At 37.4% G+C, this 20,775-nt stretch overlaps 1 protein-coding gene across 2 annotated transcripts in view; it reads left to right on the forward strand.

Annotated features, from left to right (window-relative positions):
- The window catches only part of gdpd4a (glycerophosphodiester phosphodiesterase domain containing 4a), a 46,018-nt gene that overhangs the window by 15,836 nt on the left and 9,407 nt on the right, over positions 1-20,775 (forward strand). For both annotated transcript variants that reach the window (XM_038288479.1, XM_038288478.1), the window contains exons 2-10: positions 9,707-9,858; positions 14,281-14,386; positions 14,706-14,809; positions 15,965-16,058; positions 16,806-16,865; positions 16,978-17,076; positions 18,045-18,138; positions 19,906-20,051; positions 20,618-20,700. In XM_038288479.1, coding sequence (XP_038144407.1) covers positions 9,797-9,858; positions 14,281-14,386; positions 14,706-14,809; positions 15,965-16,058; positions 16,806-16,865; positions 16,978-17,076; positions 18,045-18,138; positions 19,906-20,051; positions 20,618-20,700 — 848 coding nt within the window. In that variant the 5' untranslated portion in view covers positions 9,707-9,796. The remainder of the gene's footprint in view (positions 1-9,706; positions 9,859-14,280; positions 14,387-14,705; positions 14,810-15,964; positions 16,059-16,805; positions 16,866-16,977; positions 17,077-18,044; positions 18,139-19,905; positions 20,052-20,617; positions 20,701-20,775) is intronic.

Genomic DNA, 20,775 nt, shown 5'->3' on the forward strand with positions numbered 1-20,775 from the left:
AACCGCCTGCTGGCCGAGAGCATAATCACAGACAGCTAAATAATCTGAGGCTCCCTAATATTCTTATCATTTACGGCCCTTAAAAATGATGGTGCATAAATATGCATAAGCAGACAGACAGGGGCAGTTCTGGTGGAACTTGGAAGACGTCACTGGATATGCTTACTTAACTTGGACAATGATGTGATCTTAAGATGTAATTCAGAATTAAGAGTCTCTGGTGCATAGCGGTCACTGTAGTGGACAGCTACTAAAAAGTGAATATCTTTTTAATTCTATGGTTTCTATAGTGAAACTGCATATTTAGTGTCTAGAATGCTCTTTACTGCCCCACTCCATTGAGGTCAAGTTAGTGGTCAGTCATTGTAACTGCAAGTAAATTTCTTCTGAATCCAAGATGGCCAACAATCTGCGACACCTGTCGACCACTGCTGGCATATTCTCTCAATCCTTCTATTGTAGAAGAGCCAACAGGTATAAAAAAAAATAATTTACAGTAAAGTCTAAGGAAGGATATTATCAGTTTGAAATATACAATTTTTTTGTTTAATATGCAGAAAATTACAATTAACCATGTGTCCAATGAAGTGGACGTCATGCATCAGGCATTACATTTTTTCAACATCAGTCACATACTGCTTAACTGTGTCTTGTAATGGTTTTGCTTATAATTCAGTGTTTTAACGTTACACATATAAGCTATTCATTTAAAATTTACCTTTTAGTGTATTTTGTGTATACTTTGTGTAGACTAGCTGTAGTTTGTGTGACTGTTTTGAATTGAAAAAGCTTCCTGGATGAGAAGCGAAACGTCTTCAAACTTGGAAAACAAAGTCCAGTGGATTGTTTTTTTTTTTTTTTTTACTTTTTTACCTTTTTTGAAATGAATATACCAATGATTTATATTGTGGACTTCAAACACAGTGAAGAATAAGGCAGCCAGCAGGAAAGTGAGGGTGATGAGGGCCAGGATACAGAGGAAGGTCAGCATGATCAGGACGCTGAGCATGATGGGGACAGGGCACCTGACCATACTGAAGCCCACAGATATATCTGGAAAATCCAAAAACTGAAAGTGGAGGGAAGAGATCCTATTGATTGTTTCAGACATCTGTTTCCAGCTCATCTCATTGATGACATAGTGCAAAACACCAACTTGTATGCTATCCAGGAAGGGAAAGGAAATCTGACAGGAGATGAAATGCAGATATTTTTAGGGAGCAACTTGATCATGGGGTACATTCAGTATTGAAGGGCAGGAATGTACTTGTCAAGTGAGGATGGACTACGACTTGGAATAATTGGTAATGCCATGTCTGTGAACAGATATGAGCAAATCCTAAGATACCTCCACTTTGTGAATAACTTTGCTTACCGCCCAGCAAACACATATAGGCTCTCCAGAATAAGACCCTTCCTAAGTACACTTGAGAAGACATTCAAGGCAGCAGTCACTTCAGTCAGCTATGAGTGTCATTGGTTTCCTTATTCAGTTCTAAACATTGTGTCTATATGGTGTAACAAATTAAACAAAATATGTTGAAATATTTTTCAAATCATAAAATGAAACAATGGTTTGTATTTTTACAACTGAATACTGGATCACTTTTTTTTAATTCATAATATTTTATATTGCGTTCTCAGGTGCGCATAGTCCACTCCAGTGGACATATCTGTAACTTCATGAAACATTATTAAAAAAAAAAAAAAAAAGTTAAACTTTTTTTTTCGTGCCCTAAGAAGAATAAAAACCCTTGAGAAAAAAATCTTAATCAAGTCTTTCGTAATTCATGCATCAGTTATTAAAGGTTTTTGATTTTAAGGATTTCCTTTTCCCCCGATGCTCCTCCAGCCTTTGAAAACAGCTGTTCACAGGGACTAAAGATGCCAGCTGGGAGCTACTGGTGAATTAGGTGCTGTTATTTTACCATATATACATGAAAAAACACTAAAAGTTCTTAAAAAGCACGTCTAATGAATATTAATTATTTTAAATTTATCCGACTTTACTGCTTTTCACCAGGACGTTTTATGAGCATAATGGGAGATTTACTCTGTTTTATCCTTTACACAGCTGAGCCATTGTCTTAAACTTAACGTGCTGATTATGGAAATGCTGAGATTTACACACAGGGCGTATGGTTTTAGTAACGGTAGCCCTGCTAACCAGGCTAATGCCTTAAATAAGATGCTAAAGCCCATTTCTAATTTTAATTCCTCTTTTTAGCTACAGCAGGTGAATGGAATGAACCATTAAGCCAGTCATCAGTGCCAAGATCAACACACTGCCTCGACTTGAAAACTGCTTTCAGAAGATTTTTAACTTATTAAGCTTCTTTGTTCTTATTTTAAACTATATCTTATTTCGTTTCCCTTAAAAGTATACACTACTATGTGCTGTTCTTATCACATAAAATATGGATCAAATGCTTAGAAATCAGTTTTTGTGTGATTAAAAACTTTACAGACATTATATGTGTTGTATTTATTGGTTTATTAATCAAATCATGTAGAGAAAGGAAGAGATGTAAAAAAAAAGGTAATAAAATAGAGTAGTAAAAACTGACAGGAAGACAGAAACCAGCTTCCATCAAAGGTTGGAAAAGACTCCTGAAGCTCTGCAGCAACATAAATTATTTAATCTTAATATCCTCCCCAGCCTCTGTCTTTTAGTGGTCCTCTCTCCTGTCCTCTCCTTGTTTTCCATATTTTTGTCCTGTGAGGTATCTTTTCTTGCGTGCCCACACAGGCGTCTCATCCTAAGTGTAAGGAACAGAGTGATTTTAAAGTATGTCACTGCTCCTTTCACATCCCCACCTGTTGTGTACCTGACCCATTTTAGGTCCAGGCCCATGGTTTATAAAAAGGATTATCCAAACCACATTAATACCAACTTGAACATCCAAACATGCTTCACTAATGTGAACATAGGCAGCAAACACAAATTCATATTTTGGTAAAATATTAAAGAGAAAGACCAAAGTAGCTGTGGTAAGACCGACATTTTATGTGTTTTTTTGCTTTTTAAAAGTTATTTAGAAATATGGAGCTAGTTACTTTGAGTTTTTGGTCCATTTCTATGTGTTACGGTAATAAGTCAGCAAAAAGAACTGGATCTGTTGGCTTCCATCAGTGATGAATGTCTCTTGTGTGTTTGACCCACATACTCGGTGTCAGCAGAGGAGGAAAGCAGACTTTGCCCTGAGAGTTAAGTCCACCGTTACAGGGAACTGGATCAAGGATTTTGTAAAGTAGAGCAGTTCTGAGAAAAATACCCTTCATTAAATTTGTCATCCATTAAAGGAACGTTTGCCTAAAATGTGGAGAAAATTGACATTAATTATTATTTACTGATCCGCCTTGTGAAATCTTGGCCCCACATTGACTAATGGCTTGGTTATGGTTGTTTTTAGCTCTGCTCCTTATTGTTTGATAATTTTATGCCAACTAGGATGACTGAGGTAACAAAGAAGCAGAATAGGTATTCGACCAACTGATTGTACATGCTTTTTAAATATTTTATTATTATTTAGACATTTTCAGCTAAAAGAGAGCCACTTATTGTAGCTTTCTCTTCACGGTGTTACCTCCCTGATAGGGAACACAGGTGCCTGTATTTATAGAGCTTTTGATTATAGATGGTCCAGTTTTAATGTACCTTTTGGAGGATGCATGTCTTTTAGAGTTGCCACCTTTTTCTCTGTTGCGGCGTTCAGAGCAAGGCTGACTGTCTGAAGCTGCGTCAAGCTCTGACTCTTACCTGCGTCATTTCACCTCTGTTGCTGCAGAGCTTCAGCATTTTTTCTGAGCCCAGACCTCCTGGGTTTAAGCTGCTGTTATTTAAGGATATCCTCTGCAAATTAGGTGCCAGGTAGTTATTGAAGAATTTAGATTGTCTGGTTTGTTTTGGGGATTGTTCTTCTTATTAATATGAGGCCACATTTATAAAATAATATAATAATTTAACTTTATCGATCTCACGTTGGAGAAATTTACCTATGCATTTAACCCATCCCCTTGGGGAGCATTGGGCTGCCACTGTCCGGCCTCCAGAGAGCAATCAGGGTTTAAAGGTCTTGCTCAGAGACCCAGAATAGCGGTCTGTGGGAGTGGGGTTCAAACTCAGAACCTCAGGATTCCAAGCTCTATGCCCTAACCACTAAGCCACCACTCCCCCCAATTTGGCTGCTCTGTTATTATATTTTAGGTGGAAAATGTGGTTAATTTTCTGCTACATTGAATCTTATTTGTTTTAACCAAAGCCATTTTAGCTGGATTCTTGATTCTGTGTTTCTGATTTTTTGAAGTAATTAGCTATTTAAAATGTTCTACCTTGGAATTGACCGTGGGAAGTAGTTTGTTTAAGGATCCCGTAGTTTGATCTAAAGCAGCAATCTCTCAAAGGAAGGTTAAGCGCACCAGAAGTTTCGTCCTTAGAGGCACATACACCCACAGGTGTTCACAGATATAGATTAATTATAGCTGCCACTTACTACATCTTTTATTAGATATAGTTTTTCATAAATGGTGAAGTTTTAGAATAGCTTTTAACTAAATGAGAATAGGAATTTCTCCCTGTCAAGGCCCAGAACTGAGGACTCAGAATTTGAAGCAGACCGATCAGTGTGGTTCACAAAAACATTTATTGACTTACATTGGATCTGCAACTCAGCAACAAAGGCATCAAAGGCCGGAACCTCTGTAGAGACTTGGGTTAGCGACCACGTAAATCTGATGCAGGGTGATTGATTACGAGTGTATGAGTCACTAACCTGGTTTTAGAGTTCAGTCTGTGTCCAGAAGAAGGGGTAGAACCAAGCTGGGTGGCAGCGAACACCGCCCAGAGAGTTCTGGATGTCAGAGCCTGAGGACTGCCGAAATGGCTGACTGGCAGACCCAAACAGGCGAAGGAAGGCAGGAGAATCCAGAAGACCAACCTGGTCTCGAAGAGGTTAACAGCAGTCCAGACCAGAAGATCAGAGATCCGAAGAGGTGCTGAGGGGAAATCCAAGTCGAGGTCAGAAGACAGATCTAGGTTCAGTGCACAAACAAAAACCAACAGGAGTCCGAGGACAGGTCAGGTAAACAAATCCAAAACAGCAACAGGCAGGCTCAAAGGTCCGAGGGCAGAACTTGTCAGGATCAGGCAATTAGAACAAAACACAGAGAACGCTAGAGAACTCTCACTGAAGGCTCGATTAATCTTTCACCATGGATTGGGAGTAAGTAGCTTAAATAAAGGCAGGAGCAGGTGGATAAGATAAACAATGATGAGAAACTGGGCGGAGCAAAGCAGGTGAATGGAATGAACCATTAAGCCAGTCATCAGTGCCAAGATCAACACACTGCCTCGACTTGAAAACTGCTTTCAGAAGATTTTTAACTTATTAAGCTTCTTTGTTCTTATTTTAAACTATATCTTATTTCGTTTCCCTTAAAAGTATACACTACTATGTGCTGTTCTTATCACATAAAATATGGATCAAATGCTTAGAAATCAGTTTTTGTGTGATTAAAAACTTTACAGACATTATATGTGTTGTATTTATTGGTTTATTAATCAAATCATGTAGAGAAAGGAAGAGATGTAAAAAAAAAGGTAATAAAATAGAGTAGTAAAAACTGACAGGAAGACAGAAACCAGCTTCCATCAAAGGTTGGAAAAGACTCCTGAAGCTCTGCAGCAACATAAATTATTTAATCTTAATATCCTCCCCAGCCTCTGTCTTTTAGTGGTCCTCTCTCCTGTCCTCTCCTTGTTTTCCATATTTTTGTCCTGTGAGGTATCTTTTCTTGCGTGCCCACACAGGCGTCTCATCCTAAGTGTAAGGAACAGAGTGATTTTAAAGTATGTCACTGCTCCTTTCACATCCCCACCTGTTGTGTACCTGACCCATTTTAGGTCCAGGCCCATGGTTTATAAAAAGGATTATCCAAACCACATTAATACCAACTTGAACATCCAAACATGCTTCACTAATGTGAACATAGGCAGCAAACACACAACACTTAGAGAAACAATATTTGACTAAATAATTATGGCTTTAATTATGGTGACAAAATAGTATTTTGGAAAGAAGGAAGAAAGAAGGTATTATTTATAGATGGTGGGCTTTAGAAATAAAAAATAAAAATAAATAAAAATATAATAATAACCTAAAAATACATAAAAAGCAGGGTAAAGACACACACATATATACACACCCACACACACATATATACACACCCACACACACATATATATATATGTGTGTGTGGGTGTGTATATATGTGTGTGTGTGTGTGTGTATATATGTGTGTATATATATATATATATATGTGTGTGTGTGTGTGTGTGTGTATATATGTGTGTGTATATATATGTGTGTGTATGTGTGTTCTGCATTCTCAAGCACATATCAAGGTGCTCATTTTGAGCCTGGATCCATATTTATTTTTGATCATGTTAAATGATCTGGTATTGCAATTGCGCCAAACAGAAAAAAGAACAGCGAGAAGATTCGGTTTGTCAAATTAAAACATAGTAACAACAGATCAGTAACTACAAATTAAAGCAAAATATTTATATATTTAAAAAAACTAACACTGTTTTTTTTTTTTCAAAGATTGGAAGCAAACTATTGGTCCTTCAACAGACCAGGAAGCAGAGTTCTCGTCTCCATCAGAAACCGCACATATGCTGGATGCTGATGGGGATTTTTTTAAAATGTCATATTAAATTAAGCGTTAAGTCTGAGCGAGCAAGACAGGAGGAACAGCGGAGGCTGTAGGCTTTGCAGGAGGTCTGGAGCGCTGCGGGGTGGAGCGGAGGATGTGGGATTTCGGGGTAACAGGAGAAGCAACGCAAGTAACTTTTAGACACTGTCCTCAGACAACATGCAGTAATTTATAATTGTTTTAAATTAGGTTGGGTCCGGATTAGCCAGCAGGTGGGTCCGGACCGCGGTCCGCTAATCCGTGACCTTTGCCTTATAGTGTCACCTCCAACTTTCATTACAAAGTTACACCCTTGGTTTAATCATTGAATTTTGCTATACATTGGATTGGGAGATTTGGTTGACTTGATTTGTGCTAATGGAATTGTTAAATTCCATTAGCACAAATGTTCCTCCAAGACAGGAGGAACAGCGGAGGCTGTAGGCTTTGCAGGAGGTCTGGAGCGCTGCGGGGTGGAGCGGAGGATATGGGATTTCGGGGTAACAGGAGAAGCAACGCAAGTAACTTTTAGACACTGTCCTCAGACAACATGCAGTAATTTATAATTGTTTTAAATTAGGTTGGGTCCGGATTAGCCAGCAGGTGGGTCCGGACCGCGGTCTGCTAATCCGTGACCTTTGCCTTATAGTGTCACCTCCAACTTTCATTACAAAGTTACACCCTTGGTTTAATCATTGAATTTTGCTATACATTGGATTGGGAGATTTGGTTGACTTGATTTGTGCTAATGGAATTGTTAATCTATTTAAAGACCTCTGTGACACTAGTGCCATTTGTTTGGGGTAATCAGACAAGAAATGAGCAGAAGGGTAAATGTTCAGAGGTTTGGAAAGGTCCTACACCACATGGTGCAGATTTATAGAGATAAACGTTTTCTTGTCATTGGTTACATAGATCTGGGGCATTATTGACCAAAACAAGCTGTTTTCACAAGGGGAATTAATATATTGGTTTCACAAGTTTTGTGTCACCTTTTTTTATTCATTTTATTGCTCCTAAAATGTCACACACATTATTAAGGCTAATCCTTATTTATCTTTTTCCTCCTCCTTCTTTCTCAGTATCTTTCTTTTAGTATTTTGATAGGCTTATTTGAATACTTAAGACTAATGATGATAAGCTGAGTATATTTTTACTGTCTGCCAAGCATATGGAGCAGAGTTTTTGGGTGTTTTCTTCTCAACCTTCACAGAAATGTCCTCCTCCAACCATCCAAGGTTCTTTGATGGCTCATTCTAGTTTCTTTGTCTCTCTGTCATATATTCAGCCTGGCCTATTGTCAATCCATCTGCTTCTCTCTTATTTACCCCCACCGTCCTTCATCCTTCGCACACCAGAGATAATAGCAGAGCTGATGTCACCGTTGCCATGGCAGCGATTTGAAAACTTGGCTGTTGGAAGCAACTTGGACCTCCTGGTTGCCAGCTTTATAAAGAGGAAACAATGGCCAGCACAGTTATAGTCCTCAGATGGTTGAATAGGGTTGATTTTATGAGATATTACATGATTTTTGAGATAGTAAAAAAAATAAATATTGGAGTATTTTGGAAAGAAGGAAGAAAGAAGGCAGGTTTGTTTTGTCACATGGAATAAATATTTATAACTTTAGTTAAATTTAGTAATTCACTGTTTTGTATAGAAAACATTTAAGTTTCTCTTAAATATCCTCTAGTCAGAATTAAAAATTGAATTGGTTATATCAATTACATGGTTGAAAACATTCTGCAGGCAATGACAGCCTAAAGACTTGAAGTTCTCCTTATTACTCTGCAAAGCCTTTTTTGCAGTGGTTTTCAGTCGCTGTTTGTGCCTTTCTGCCTGAAGTTGAGTTGATAAAAAGTAAAATTGAAGCTTAATTTGACTTAAATCAGACAACCGACTTTACTGTTCAAGAATATTTCATGTCCGTGCTCCTGGGTTGCTGAGCTGAACATTTTAGGTCATCAGTATGATAAATCCCCAAATCAATTTGACATTATTCAGCTGGATTTGAGCAGACGGTATGTCTCTGAATAACTCGCAAAGGTTCTTAAAAAAAGGATAAAAGGAGAAATCAAGAAAAACCGCAGCCAGTTTACTTTTAAGTTTAAGACCTGATGACAAGAAAACTGATTGATCAAAGAATATTATTTGCATCATCAGTGCTATTCTGCTATAATCTCTGCACATATTACATGAAAATTGTCATTTTACAGTTAATTGTCTGAAATGCAGGACTATAGAATTGGGGTGATGTGCTCCACTTTCTTAGTTTTAGTGAGGATGCTGGCAGCAGCAGGAAAATATTAGAAGCTTAGACTTAGACCATTTTTATTGTAATTTTGTTTACACAGAGTGTATAAAAACAAAATTTTATTTAGTACAACTTTTCAGACAGTAAATGAATATTTCCATTCCATTTAGTGCAGCAGTGATCAATTGTAAACACTGTGGGAGAAAAAAACATGGTGGAAAAAATGCATTGATATGAAAGTTCGGAGCATTGATATACTGTATATGGTGCAAATATGCAGTATTTTTGGTTTGGTGCAGAGTCTGTGACATGATTTAAAAGTTTTTTCAAGAGTTCAGCTATCTTATAGCGGTGGGGATGTTGGAGAATCTGTTGGACCTGCATCCAATGCTGCAAAACCTCTTCCCAGAGGGCAGCAGCGAGAACAGTCCATGGTGGGGGTGTGAGGGGTCATTGATCACCCAGTTTGTGGGAAAATAGTGACTTTAGGTATGTTGGGTTTACTGATGGTAGCTATTTATTTTTTTAGTTCCTTATTGAGTCGAATGTTGGGGCTCATCAAGCTGCTTAAGTCACCAGCCCATTCGAGATCTTAACTCACTCATGAGTCTAGAGTGCTCAAGTCCTGTTGCTACAGGTCTAAATCAAAACACTGCCACCACTGTTCTTGAGATATGTTTATTTCAAGAGGATCGAATGTATATGTTTTGTGTGTGATTGTCTACGTCAACCTAATGTTAACTTCCCCCTCTGTAGGTGAAGACAGCCTGTTGAAGAGTCCTGCCTTTGTCTCCCATTGAGCCCTAATCCCCTCTCTGTCTGTGATGCCGGGCTGTGGGTGAGTCTATGCCCGCAACCAGACTGAAGCTGGGGAAACTAAAGGTGGTGCGGCGGCAGCTGCTGCAAAGGTACAGAACAGCATATGACCAACACTCTGTTTATACACCTCATTTCAAACTGACTCTGTTCCCACTTATTAATGCTGATGTCTTTAAGTTGAGGTGACTTTTGTGACACATTAGTGGGATTTTCAACATACAGATAAGAATGATAATCCTCATTGATGTACATTAGAAGGATGGATGACCTAAGGTTTGCTGGGGCTGGAGGAAAGTGGTTAGAATGGAAAGATACTGGGCAGCCTACAGAGAGACGATGTCTGACAAAGTTACTCTTCCTGGAAAGAGTCAGTAATCAGGTTGATTCAAATGCTGCAGCAACACTTAATTAATTAATTTTAGAGATGCCTCCAATTACATATCCTGTGAAATAAACAAGAAAATGGTCAGACGTATTCTATTGAAAACATAACATCCTGTGGGGGCAAAACTACAGTAATTCGCCATTTGGTGCGCTTTGTTCAGACTGTTACTGCGATAGCTGGCATGAGCTCCAGCCTAACCGTGTTTCCGCCTTATTTTGATTTATGTTAAGTGGGGTAAATGCATAAAATACCACTGGTAAAAGTTTTACCAATATAGACACGTTAGACAACATTGGAAAGCTTAGATTCTGTACAATTTAACCACCCATTTAATTTATGGACACAACGAGCACCAAAGCACAATTAAAACAGATATAGCAGCATGTCAAAATGTAAACAAACAAAGCAGCCACAACTACATACCTTTGAAGGCATCCAGAAGCCGTTTTATAAATCCAATCTTCAATTGTTTTATACTCCATTTGTCCATAAGGGTCCACAGATTAAAAGTAATTCAACATATTAGTAATAAAAATAATCCATGATGAGAAAATCGGCCATAACGTCCATTTGTTGACATCAGAAAATTTAGCTGGTCATATCTTATTGTCAGCATCTTGCTAATATTTACTTCCTAATATTTATTTCCTCGGTTGTTTGGTGTGGTTCTTTACATCGTCTTATCTACAAGACGAAAGTATCTGCATCTTTTTATGATGTGATTTGAGCAAGATATAATCAGATATAGTCATTATCAGTTTAATAATAATAAAAAAGAACAAAAACTTGACAAGGACAACTTTATTCATGTTCAAATATAAATGACTGACAATAGGGTGAGTAACAGTTTATGCTGCTATAAAAAAAACTTTTTTGTAAAGGTTTGAACAAGGATGGTAAGGACAGTCATCAGCTATGCTGCACAAGATTGATACAGAAAACAGAACAATGCATATAAACTAAACTCTTACTGATTTATGACAAAACCTTGTCTTTATAAAGGAACTTCAATTTATGAATTCAAAGTATTCAACATTTTGACCTCACATACTGTCAGACAAAAACTTTTAGGGTTGGTTTGAACATTAGCTATTATAAAATGTTCCTAACCTCTCATATTATTAACGTTCTCTTAAGAGTAAAGAATTATTACTCCTTTTTTTGTGGCAGATTATTTAATACTTACCATCCATCCATCCATTTTCTTCCGCTTTATCCGGGGCCGGAGGCAGCAGTCTAAGCAGAGATGCGCTGACCTCCCAATCTACAAACACTTCCTCCAGCTGCTCTGGGGGGACTCCGAGGCGACACCAGGCCTTCTCAGAGACATAGTCCCTCCAGTGTGCCCTTCTGAGGCCTCCTCCCAAGAGGACATGCCTTGAAAACCCCCCAAGGGAGGCGACCAGTAGGCCTCTGAAATAGATACTCGAGTCACCTCATCTGGATCCTTTTAAAGTGGAGGAGCAACCTCCGAGCTCCTCCTGTGTTATTGAGCTCTTTACCTGAATTTGAAGGGTGCGCCCAGCCACCCTGCCAAGGAAACTCATTTTGGCCGCTTATATTCACAAGCTTGTGTAGCTTGTCCTACACAGATCTCATGCCCATAGGTGAGGGTAAGAACGTAGATCGTTGGGTAAATCTCCCTCTTCGCCACGACAGTCTTATACAGCGACCGATCACTGCCACCGCCGCACTGATCTGTCTATTGATTATTAAATACTTTAAATAGCATAATTACAGTATAATATTTTGCAAGCTAATGAAATTGAAAGAATTTGGAGTGAATGAAAAGATCTTTGGTTTGTTCTAAAAAGCCATCTTTGTGAATGATCTGTACCGCCCATTTTGCAATAGAAAAACAGGGTTTGTAGTTGTTACCCCATATCTGGACTGCATAAAGGCTTCTGGATATTTTTGATTTTATGTAACAGATTTAGGCTTTCTATATATGACTGGTTAATGGTTAATATGTCAGATTTAGTTTCAGAGTTTACAGAGAGGATTAGCCAGACTGTGAAGGGAAGATTAAGGTGATGGCAAGGAGTGCTTCCACCCTCGAAGATTTGGAGCTCAGTGAAAAGATAAATAATCAAAAATGCTATAACAGATCTGCAACCAGCGGCTCTTAGTTGGTTTGTTTGCTCTAAACCCTGTTATCATTGAGGTTATCGCTAAAATCAGATAAGTCATTTGTTCTTCTAATGTTAATAGGAACAGAATTTAACATCTTATCATCAAGGTGACTACAGACGTGTTCAATAAATGCGGTTCTTCTTGAAAAGCACATTTTATTGATAAACTCGGTTCATATAGTGGAGCATATTAAATATATAAATTACACACAGATTGATGTTTTCAAACCAGTTCACCACGATGTTTAAGTTTATGTTGTTTAAAATAAACATTTTAAGCAACTTAAATGTGGTCGTAATTAATTTAAAATATTTCCCACCTGCTTAGAGGTTATTTTTTTTAAATGCACTTTTATCACTGTAAATCTGTAAAATGTTTCACACATCCTGACATGGAATAACAAATCAGTTAAATCTAGAAAAGATATTTTGATGGAGAACAGTGAGTCCCCTGCAGCCCACACATGGTCTCACCAGGAGAATGAGTCACACTGCGCCTCTCTGCACAAACATAACTTCATTATATTTACCTACCTTTTTGAAACATGCATCATTGTCCAATAAAGTGTAATATCTTGTTATAATGAAACACTCTGGGGTGTTTGTTACTCATAAATAGTGAATAATTCCACATCAAACCACCAGCACTGAATGCTTTCATATTAGATGTTGAATCCATTTTTGGTCACATTCATTTAAACAATTTAGTGCTTAATGTTTAATCTTTAGTTTCCCTCTTCCATATTTATAGATAAGATTTTCTTGCCCTGAAGCAAACCATTGGATCCAATAACAGGAGATTGCAGTTTCTCTGTGTGACTGTCTAGCTGTTCTTTTGCTTGTTTTTGCAGGATTAGACACAGGAATCATTTTAAATATTTACTTAAACTGTGGGTATAAGTAGGTAATACGTGGAGAAGCCATGTTGTTTATTTTTTGTCTTTGTTTTTATTTTGTTAATCAGTCATTCATATTTAAATACTATATCTTATAATAGGTTTACTTCTAATTATTTATGAAATAATATTAAAGACCAATATTTAAAACAGCATTTAAAAGCAGGGTAAACATTGGACACATCTCTGGTCCATCACAGGGCAACACAGGAAAGGAAACTGCACTAAAACACTCATAAATAAGGGGTATTTAGACTACTGACCTAACATTCATATTTTTAAACTTAATGCAACCTCCATACAGACAGTCTCTAGGCCAGATTTTGAACCCAAGAGCATTTTCTCTGCAGTGCTACATAACGCATCACCATGCAGCCCTTAGTGGTATATATTCTAATGAACGTTAAAAGTTCTGCTCTTTTAAGACCCCTCTGTCTGAAAAGTATCTTACCTCGGAGTACATTTCTGCAGGACCAACAAGGAAATAAAGAGTCATATATTAAACTAATTGACATCTATTTTTCTCTTATAGAAATACTGTAATGTTTCAAGTAGTGCTGCGTCTTACTAGAAAAACCTTCAATAATAATGGTAAACATTATAATGTCAGTTGGACATCTGGAGTAGGATGATGTCTTTCTGCTTTGGATCATAACAAACATAAATACAAAAGTTATATATTTCTTAGTATCTCAAAAAGGTTTAATTGAAAAAGTGGTTGATGTCTGCTGTTAAGGCAATAAAAAAACTCTTATAGTTTATTTATAAAATAATCTAACTACATCTTTACTAAAGCTGTTTAGCCTATAAGTTGGAAAGTTGAATACTTCATTAGTTAGCTAATGTTTGTTACATGTTTCAAATGTGATTAAGATAAATTTGTTATATATCATATATTATTCAGCACTAATTTCAAGCATAGATTTCTTTGGAAGAAAAAAAAGTCTAGTCATGTTATTTGAACTCATTTATACCACATGCTGGTTTTTCTAATAGTTTTCTTTTGTTTTAGTCCTGTTATTTTAATCCACTTTCAGTATTGTTTTTTATTTTCCATCATCTTCCAAGTTGATGTTTGGCTGGTTTGAATTGTTCCAGGTATGAACACCAGCCCTTTGTCTCCTGCCTGGCTGGACTGTATGGCTGCCAGTGGAGGAGATACCAAAGAGCGCGGGCGCAGCCAGGAGAGTGCTGCTGCAGCAAGGTAAACATCCACCCACTCAGCTATACACACCAATAGGTGTTGGTTTGCTGATTGTGCACCGACTATCGATTCTGCAGTCAGTTTTCTCAGTCCTGCCTGCTGACTTTGAGTTGGTCACAGCGTTTTCTATCACCAGATTATTAGCACATATTTTGTCAGCTGTGCAATCCGTTGTATTTACCCTGAATCTGACAGAGAAACATTTAAGTTTCACTTTAATCCTAAAGGCATCTTTCGGTGTGTAAACAGTACATGATTTAATCTACTTTTTTTTATATAAAAGCATAGAATACATGAATAAATTCCCTGTTGGTTTCAGGTGGAGTGTGGCAGCTTTGGGCTCCTGATCCTCACCTTCTTCCTGAGCTTTGTTTTCCTTTATTTCTGGAGCGAAGCTCAGAATGACTACAATGACTTTGACTGGTAAGTCTCACACAGCATAAAAACCAAACAAATTTACACAAAAACATTTTTTGTTTTGTTTTTTATGCAATTTTGTCTTTTTCCCCCGAAACCTTGATACTTGATTTGTATTCCTGAGACTCCAGTCCTGGTAACAGTTTTTCATCTCATGTAATGAAACTTGAAAATAACTTTAACTGTTAAAGGTTGAATTTGACTATGAGACACTGAATTTGATGCATTGTTGTAGGATGTAAAATGTTTCGTAACAATCAGTTGGTTTTTGTTGTGGCTTCATAATAATGACAATAAAATCACCTCCAACTTTCAATCATTTCGTTAACAAAAAAATGTCTTGCTTTTATACAAGGACACTTCTGGCTGATTATGAAAATAAAGGCTCTTTCTGTTCTAGTCGTTTAGAAATGTATTCGTTAACTACAGTTTTTCTCCTTCATACCTTTAATCTTTTGAAGATTTAAAGTTTTGCTTAGAATCTTAAATTAGTTTATAGAAATACAAGAAGATTTTGCTGCTCAAAGTGAGACCAAATTTAGGGCAATATTTGGTAGATACCTAATATGATGGACAGCATAAAGGAAGGGATAATCAGATTATTAATTAATTACAAAGACAAAAATAGAAATTTTAATATGAACATGTTTTAGATCAGTCTTTTAGCATTTGTTAGTATAAATTCCTCTCTATTTTCCTAAATGGGTCATTATTACATTTGATCAATAAAATATTCTAATTGAGCCTGTAGCAGTTCTGTAAATTCAGGTTTATGTCTTAAATGATAACAAAAAGTTTAGTTTTGAGTCAGAGGGACCAGTTACTCCTGTTGCTGGATTGTCTTTTCTTCCACTCAATTTTCCATCAATGTGTTTTAAAATTGCAACAGTTTTCAACCATTTCAAGGACAAAGAAATTTTGGTTTTAAATTTCTGAAATAAGTGTGAGAAATATTAAACTTTTGTATCATTAATAACTTTTTTTTCAAACCTTTGCTACATCCTTGTTGTTTTTCTGTGTCTGTGCTCACTGAAAGCCTCCATATCTTTCTCTTGAGCTTCTCTGGCCTAATATGATCATACTGTAGATGTATGAAGCTGAATGGATGTCCTGGAAAACTGTGACTTATTTTTCTTCTTGTTCCTTTTTGTACACCTTCAGGTTTAATTTCGGGAACCTTGGCTTCTGGTTCCCCTGGTCCCTGGTCCTGCTGGTTGTTGCTGCGGCGCTCTTCACATACATTGCCCTGTTACTGGTACGAACACTGATTACATGCCCTGTTTATTTGCTTTAAAAGTGGATTCAAACACTCTGTAATATGTAAATTGTGTTCCAACTATGGGTGTACATTCGATGCTCTGCTTGGTGCCAAATATTATGTAAGACCTATTGTATAAGTACAGAGTTGATCACGGCTTGACATTTGATTCAGAAAGTTCACTGAAGAGAAGTTTTGCCCGTTTGATAGAAACAGCTCAGTTTTAATGGTCACCAGTTTAGGGAAGTTGAAGGTTAAAAAGGTGGAAAAATCCTTTTTGTTTGTCTGTTATGGGAATAGTAACCTGACAAAGACTTGAGATTTGAGCAGTCAGTATCTGTTAGTACAGTTAAATGCTCAAAACAGTTTATGTTTTTTTATGACAGACATATGACCATAATCTGCTCATTAATTATACCAACTCTTCCTTCCTTCCTTCCTTCCTTCCTTCCTTCCTTCCTTCCTTCCTTCCTTCCTTCCTTCCTTCCTTCCTTCCTTCCTTCCTTCCTTCCTTCCTTCCTTCCTTCCTTCCTTCCTTCCTTCCTTCCTTCCTTCCTTCCTTCCTTACCTACTTAACTGCTGCTTCACTGTTAAGCACTAGTTCTTAACGCTCACCATTCATCTGTTGGCAGTAAGGTTCGATATTACAACTTTGTAATGTTTAAAACCTTCATGCGATGGAGGCATAACAAATGGACTTTCTGTTGAGTCTGTGCTATAACAGTTTATTTCAACACTGCTCAGGTGTTGGCGGTGTGTCTGCTGTCTGAAGGTCAGAGGCTCTATCTTCACTGGAGCCACAAGGTAGGAAATCAGCAAAAGGGCAGCTCCAAATTCACATATATATATATCAAGATGACCTACAGAAAAAGAGACGTGATGACGTGTTGTTCTGTCCTATTTACGTTGATGTTAGACTGGCATCATGGTAACACTGGTGTTTTCTGTCACCGCCACTGGCATCCTGTCGGACCTCTGGAGCAAAGAATGGAAAACACTCCAACTGTCCCTGCAGGTTAGCAGCACCAAACACCCATAAACCACTGCAAAAATAGATCAGCTTTACTCCTGCTCGAAAAGACGTAGTTGTTCTCGAGCATTCACTCCACAATTGTTTTTGTGTTACTCTTTATTGTGGTTTTTGCACTAATTTGAGAGAGAAAAATCGACAGAACACATTCTGTGGAGTTCTTCAATAAAACAAAAAAAACAAAACATTTTTAGAAATAAACAGAAGTTATATAATGGACATGAGGCCAATTTTGACCTCAAATTTTCCCAAATTTATCCTCTTCCAACTTCAGACAGTGAGTCATTTTTCCATCAAATACATTTTCTCATATGCTGTATATCCACCGATACAATTCCATGTTTTAGTGTGTTAACTTTTTCACAGGCCATCAGCATCATTATAAACAAATAGAGATCTTCTGTTGTAATAACTCCCTCGTGCACCAGGCCCAAACACACGACTCATGAATCAACAGCTATTTTACGGCCCAGTATTTCTCCCATCATTGATATATTTTCCCAAAAAGTACTTTTCCAAAATATATGCAAATGATCAGCACTCCAATCACCACAGCGTTTTCAGCATTTTTTTTATTTTTTTATTTACTGCTGTTGTTTGGAGTAATAAAATCCCTCACCATGTTTTTCAGTCAAATTCTCTCCACTGCCTTGAGCTTGTTAAAGTATGTTTCAGCAGACATATAGAGGGCCAATCAATCATCCTCTGATGACTGAATCTGTAGTTCTGTTTCCTATTTCTGTTTTATGTAAAAGTATTTTTGCTCTTCATATTCTCTAATGATTTATACAATTTTGGCCAAAATCCGGGGGGGGAGCTGTCTATATACTTTCCTACTAATTCGCTTCCCTTTTTTGTAGAATGTTTCTTAATTTCTGAATTATGAAAAATTCTTAATTGAAAATATCTAAATATTGTTGATTTGCCCAATTCATGGTTGTTTATTTTTTCAGGTGACGGCTCCTTTCCTCCATGTGGCTGCAGTTTCTCTGATGGCGGTTCTCTCCTGGCCGACTGCTTTGCACTTTTTCCGCATGAGCAAGAGAGGTGAACAAAACGACTGTTTTTATTTCCTCAGGTTTAAAGAAAATAGATCGATTGAGATGGGAGTTGTTTCAATTTTGAAATGTAGAGCCCTAAAAAGAAAACTTAATCTTCATTCTGCAAAGAGTCATTTCTAAGATTTGAGGATCTGTTGGAAGACAGTGAGCATTATCAACAGAGAACAGACTGAATAGAGGTGAACCTTCTCAGGAGTGGTAGACCTATCAAATGACTCCAATAATTATATAATCGGTAGCTGGGAATAATTGAAAGTAAACCAGACAGAAGTGAATTGAACTAGTAAATTAGGAAAGTAGAAGGACTGTGAGGGTTTTTTTAGTACCTTTTTTCAGTAGAGAACCAGCTGTTTAGAAAATGTAATTAAATTGTCTGGCAGAGTCTCTACATGCCACTGAAGCTCTCCTCATGTCTGTCCACTTCCTCTGAGCAGAAAGCATCTCCACTTTCTATTGCCTCCCAGAGTTCACCCTTCCTTTCCCTTCCCATCGCCTTTGATTTGTTTATCTTTTGATCCAGTCTCCTCTCAGCTCCGACCTTATAGATGCTTTAGTTTCTTTCCGTCCTGCATTATGTCAGACTCTGAATGGCTTTGACCTCCAGGTCTCTGCCTTCCTCATCTGGTCTCCATGGGTACTGTCCCTTGTTGCCATGGTGACTCAGCAGCTCCTTGGATGCTGAGTCACACGAGGGGTCTCCTGCGAGAGGAAGCAGCAAAGGATTAGCCCCGGAGGGAAATGTTCTAGCTTGCTCCAGGTTAACTCAATGGAGAAGTAAAACCCATTTAATTACAGGGAGGCGATGTGAGGCTCATATTGATTGGTTTCCTAATGAATTGGTTATACATCTGAGCTGTTTATGGGGCTAAATACTGATGGTGCAAAGTATGAGAAACAAATTGGTAAATGGAGCGGAGCTGTGTGTACTTTAGTCTCAGCTTAATATCTGCTGTCTTTAAAGAGTTTCTGTTGGAGAACATGAAGCATCAAGAAGAGCAATTGCCCCTCTCAGTGGTTTATTCTTTAAGCTAATGACATGTTTTACAGTCTTTATACTCTGGTTGACTATGGAGGATAAAAAGTGCCAAAATTAAATAAATAAATAAACCATTAAAAGAATCTGTCAAACTCACCCATCAAAGTTAGGGGGCGGTTATCTAACACCTGATTGGTCACCCTGCATATTAAGGCGAAGCAAATCAATTACAGAGACTGTGATCCACAGGTTGTGAACATACTCTCATACAGTAGGTGGCAACTCGATTCGCGTTAACCCTGCCCCCTAACTTTGATGGGTGAGTTTGACAAATTATTTTAATGGTTTTGATGCACTGCGACACAGGACCATGAAATAATTAAATGCACACTGAAATTAATATATATATATTTTTTTAATAAAATGAAGACGTATTTTATTAATGACACATTTATATATTTAATTCCTCATTTATTTAATGAATTACACATTTAATTAATTGTTTATCGCTGTATTTATTTATTTAATTGTGGCACTTTATATTAGTGACGTGGTTTTAATTACTGAATGACACATTTATTTATTTAATTCCACATTTAATTAATTATTGAAACATTTAATTATTTATTTAATGCTGTATTTATTCATTTAATTTTGGCACTTTTTATCCTCCATAGTTGACAATAATCAGTTGTAAAATAAATTGATTACTTTAATAATCCATCAACCTGACCAATTGTTTCAGCCTTAACTAGTTTCCTCTGTTGTGTTATTTAGTTCGACAGGTTGTGGTCCTGGCCCTCTACCTGTCCGTGTTGTTCTCTCTCTACCTGGTTCCCCTGGGGATGTACTCGCCCTGCATTAAAGACGCAGGAACACTGGGACCAGCCCCTACGCTCATCGGTCACAGAGGAGCTCCAATGGTAAGGCGGCGCTTTCAGCACAAACACTGTCTCTAGCGGATAGAGGAGTAAGATCATCAGACAGTCTGATGTGGAAGATGTGATTCAGAGAAATAACCCATTATCTGCTGACGATATTTAATGCACTGCAGATACATGAATGAAGCTAGGTTTGGACAAGATGGTCGAAAGAATCAGTTAATTTTTTTTTTACACTACACACTGTTCCCTAAACCTATTTAGTGTTGAGTTTCAGTATAATTCCCAATTTATTTCTGATCCAATAAGGGATACATAACATGGGTGGATTTTATTCTTTCTTGTAAAGATCCAAAGAGGGAATCAAACGAGAATAAACCAAAACTTGTTTTTAGGAAAGATTCGTTTTATGTCCTCCTGAAACTTCCGGTTAAATTTTAAAAGCAGGTTCTGCACCTCTGTTCTTCACCAAACCAGTGTCAATGTATAAATCTTTATTTGTATCAGGGTGCAGTTATTTTCTGTAACTAATTATCCAACAGATGCAGATGTATCTACTCTCCGTCTGGTCATTTTAGTGACTTTGTGTTTGTTTTGTGTTTTTGAAGCTCGCTCCAGAAAATACTTTAATGTCTTTTGAAAAGGCAGTAGAAGCTGGAGGAGAAGGCCTAGAGACAGACGTCACAATAAGGTATTATTTCCTTTTCTTTCAATATAAGCCTGCTGGATTTTATTTCATCACATGTCAACACATAGACACACTTAT

This window comes from Cyprinodon tularosa, unplaced genomic scaffold (genome assembly GCF_016077235.1).
Source record: "Cyprinodon tularosa strain WSP-4 unplaced genomic scaffold, ASM1607723v1 ctg257, whole genome shotgun sequence".
In the NCBI taxonomy this organism is placed as follows: Eukaryota; Metazoa; Chordata; class Actinopteri; order Cyprinodontiformes; family Cyprinodontidae; genus Cyprinodon; species Cyprinodon tularosa.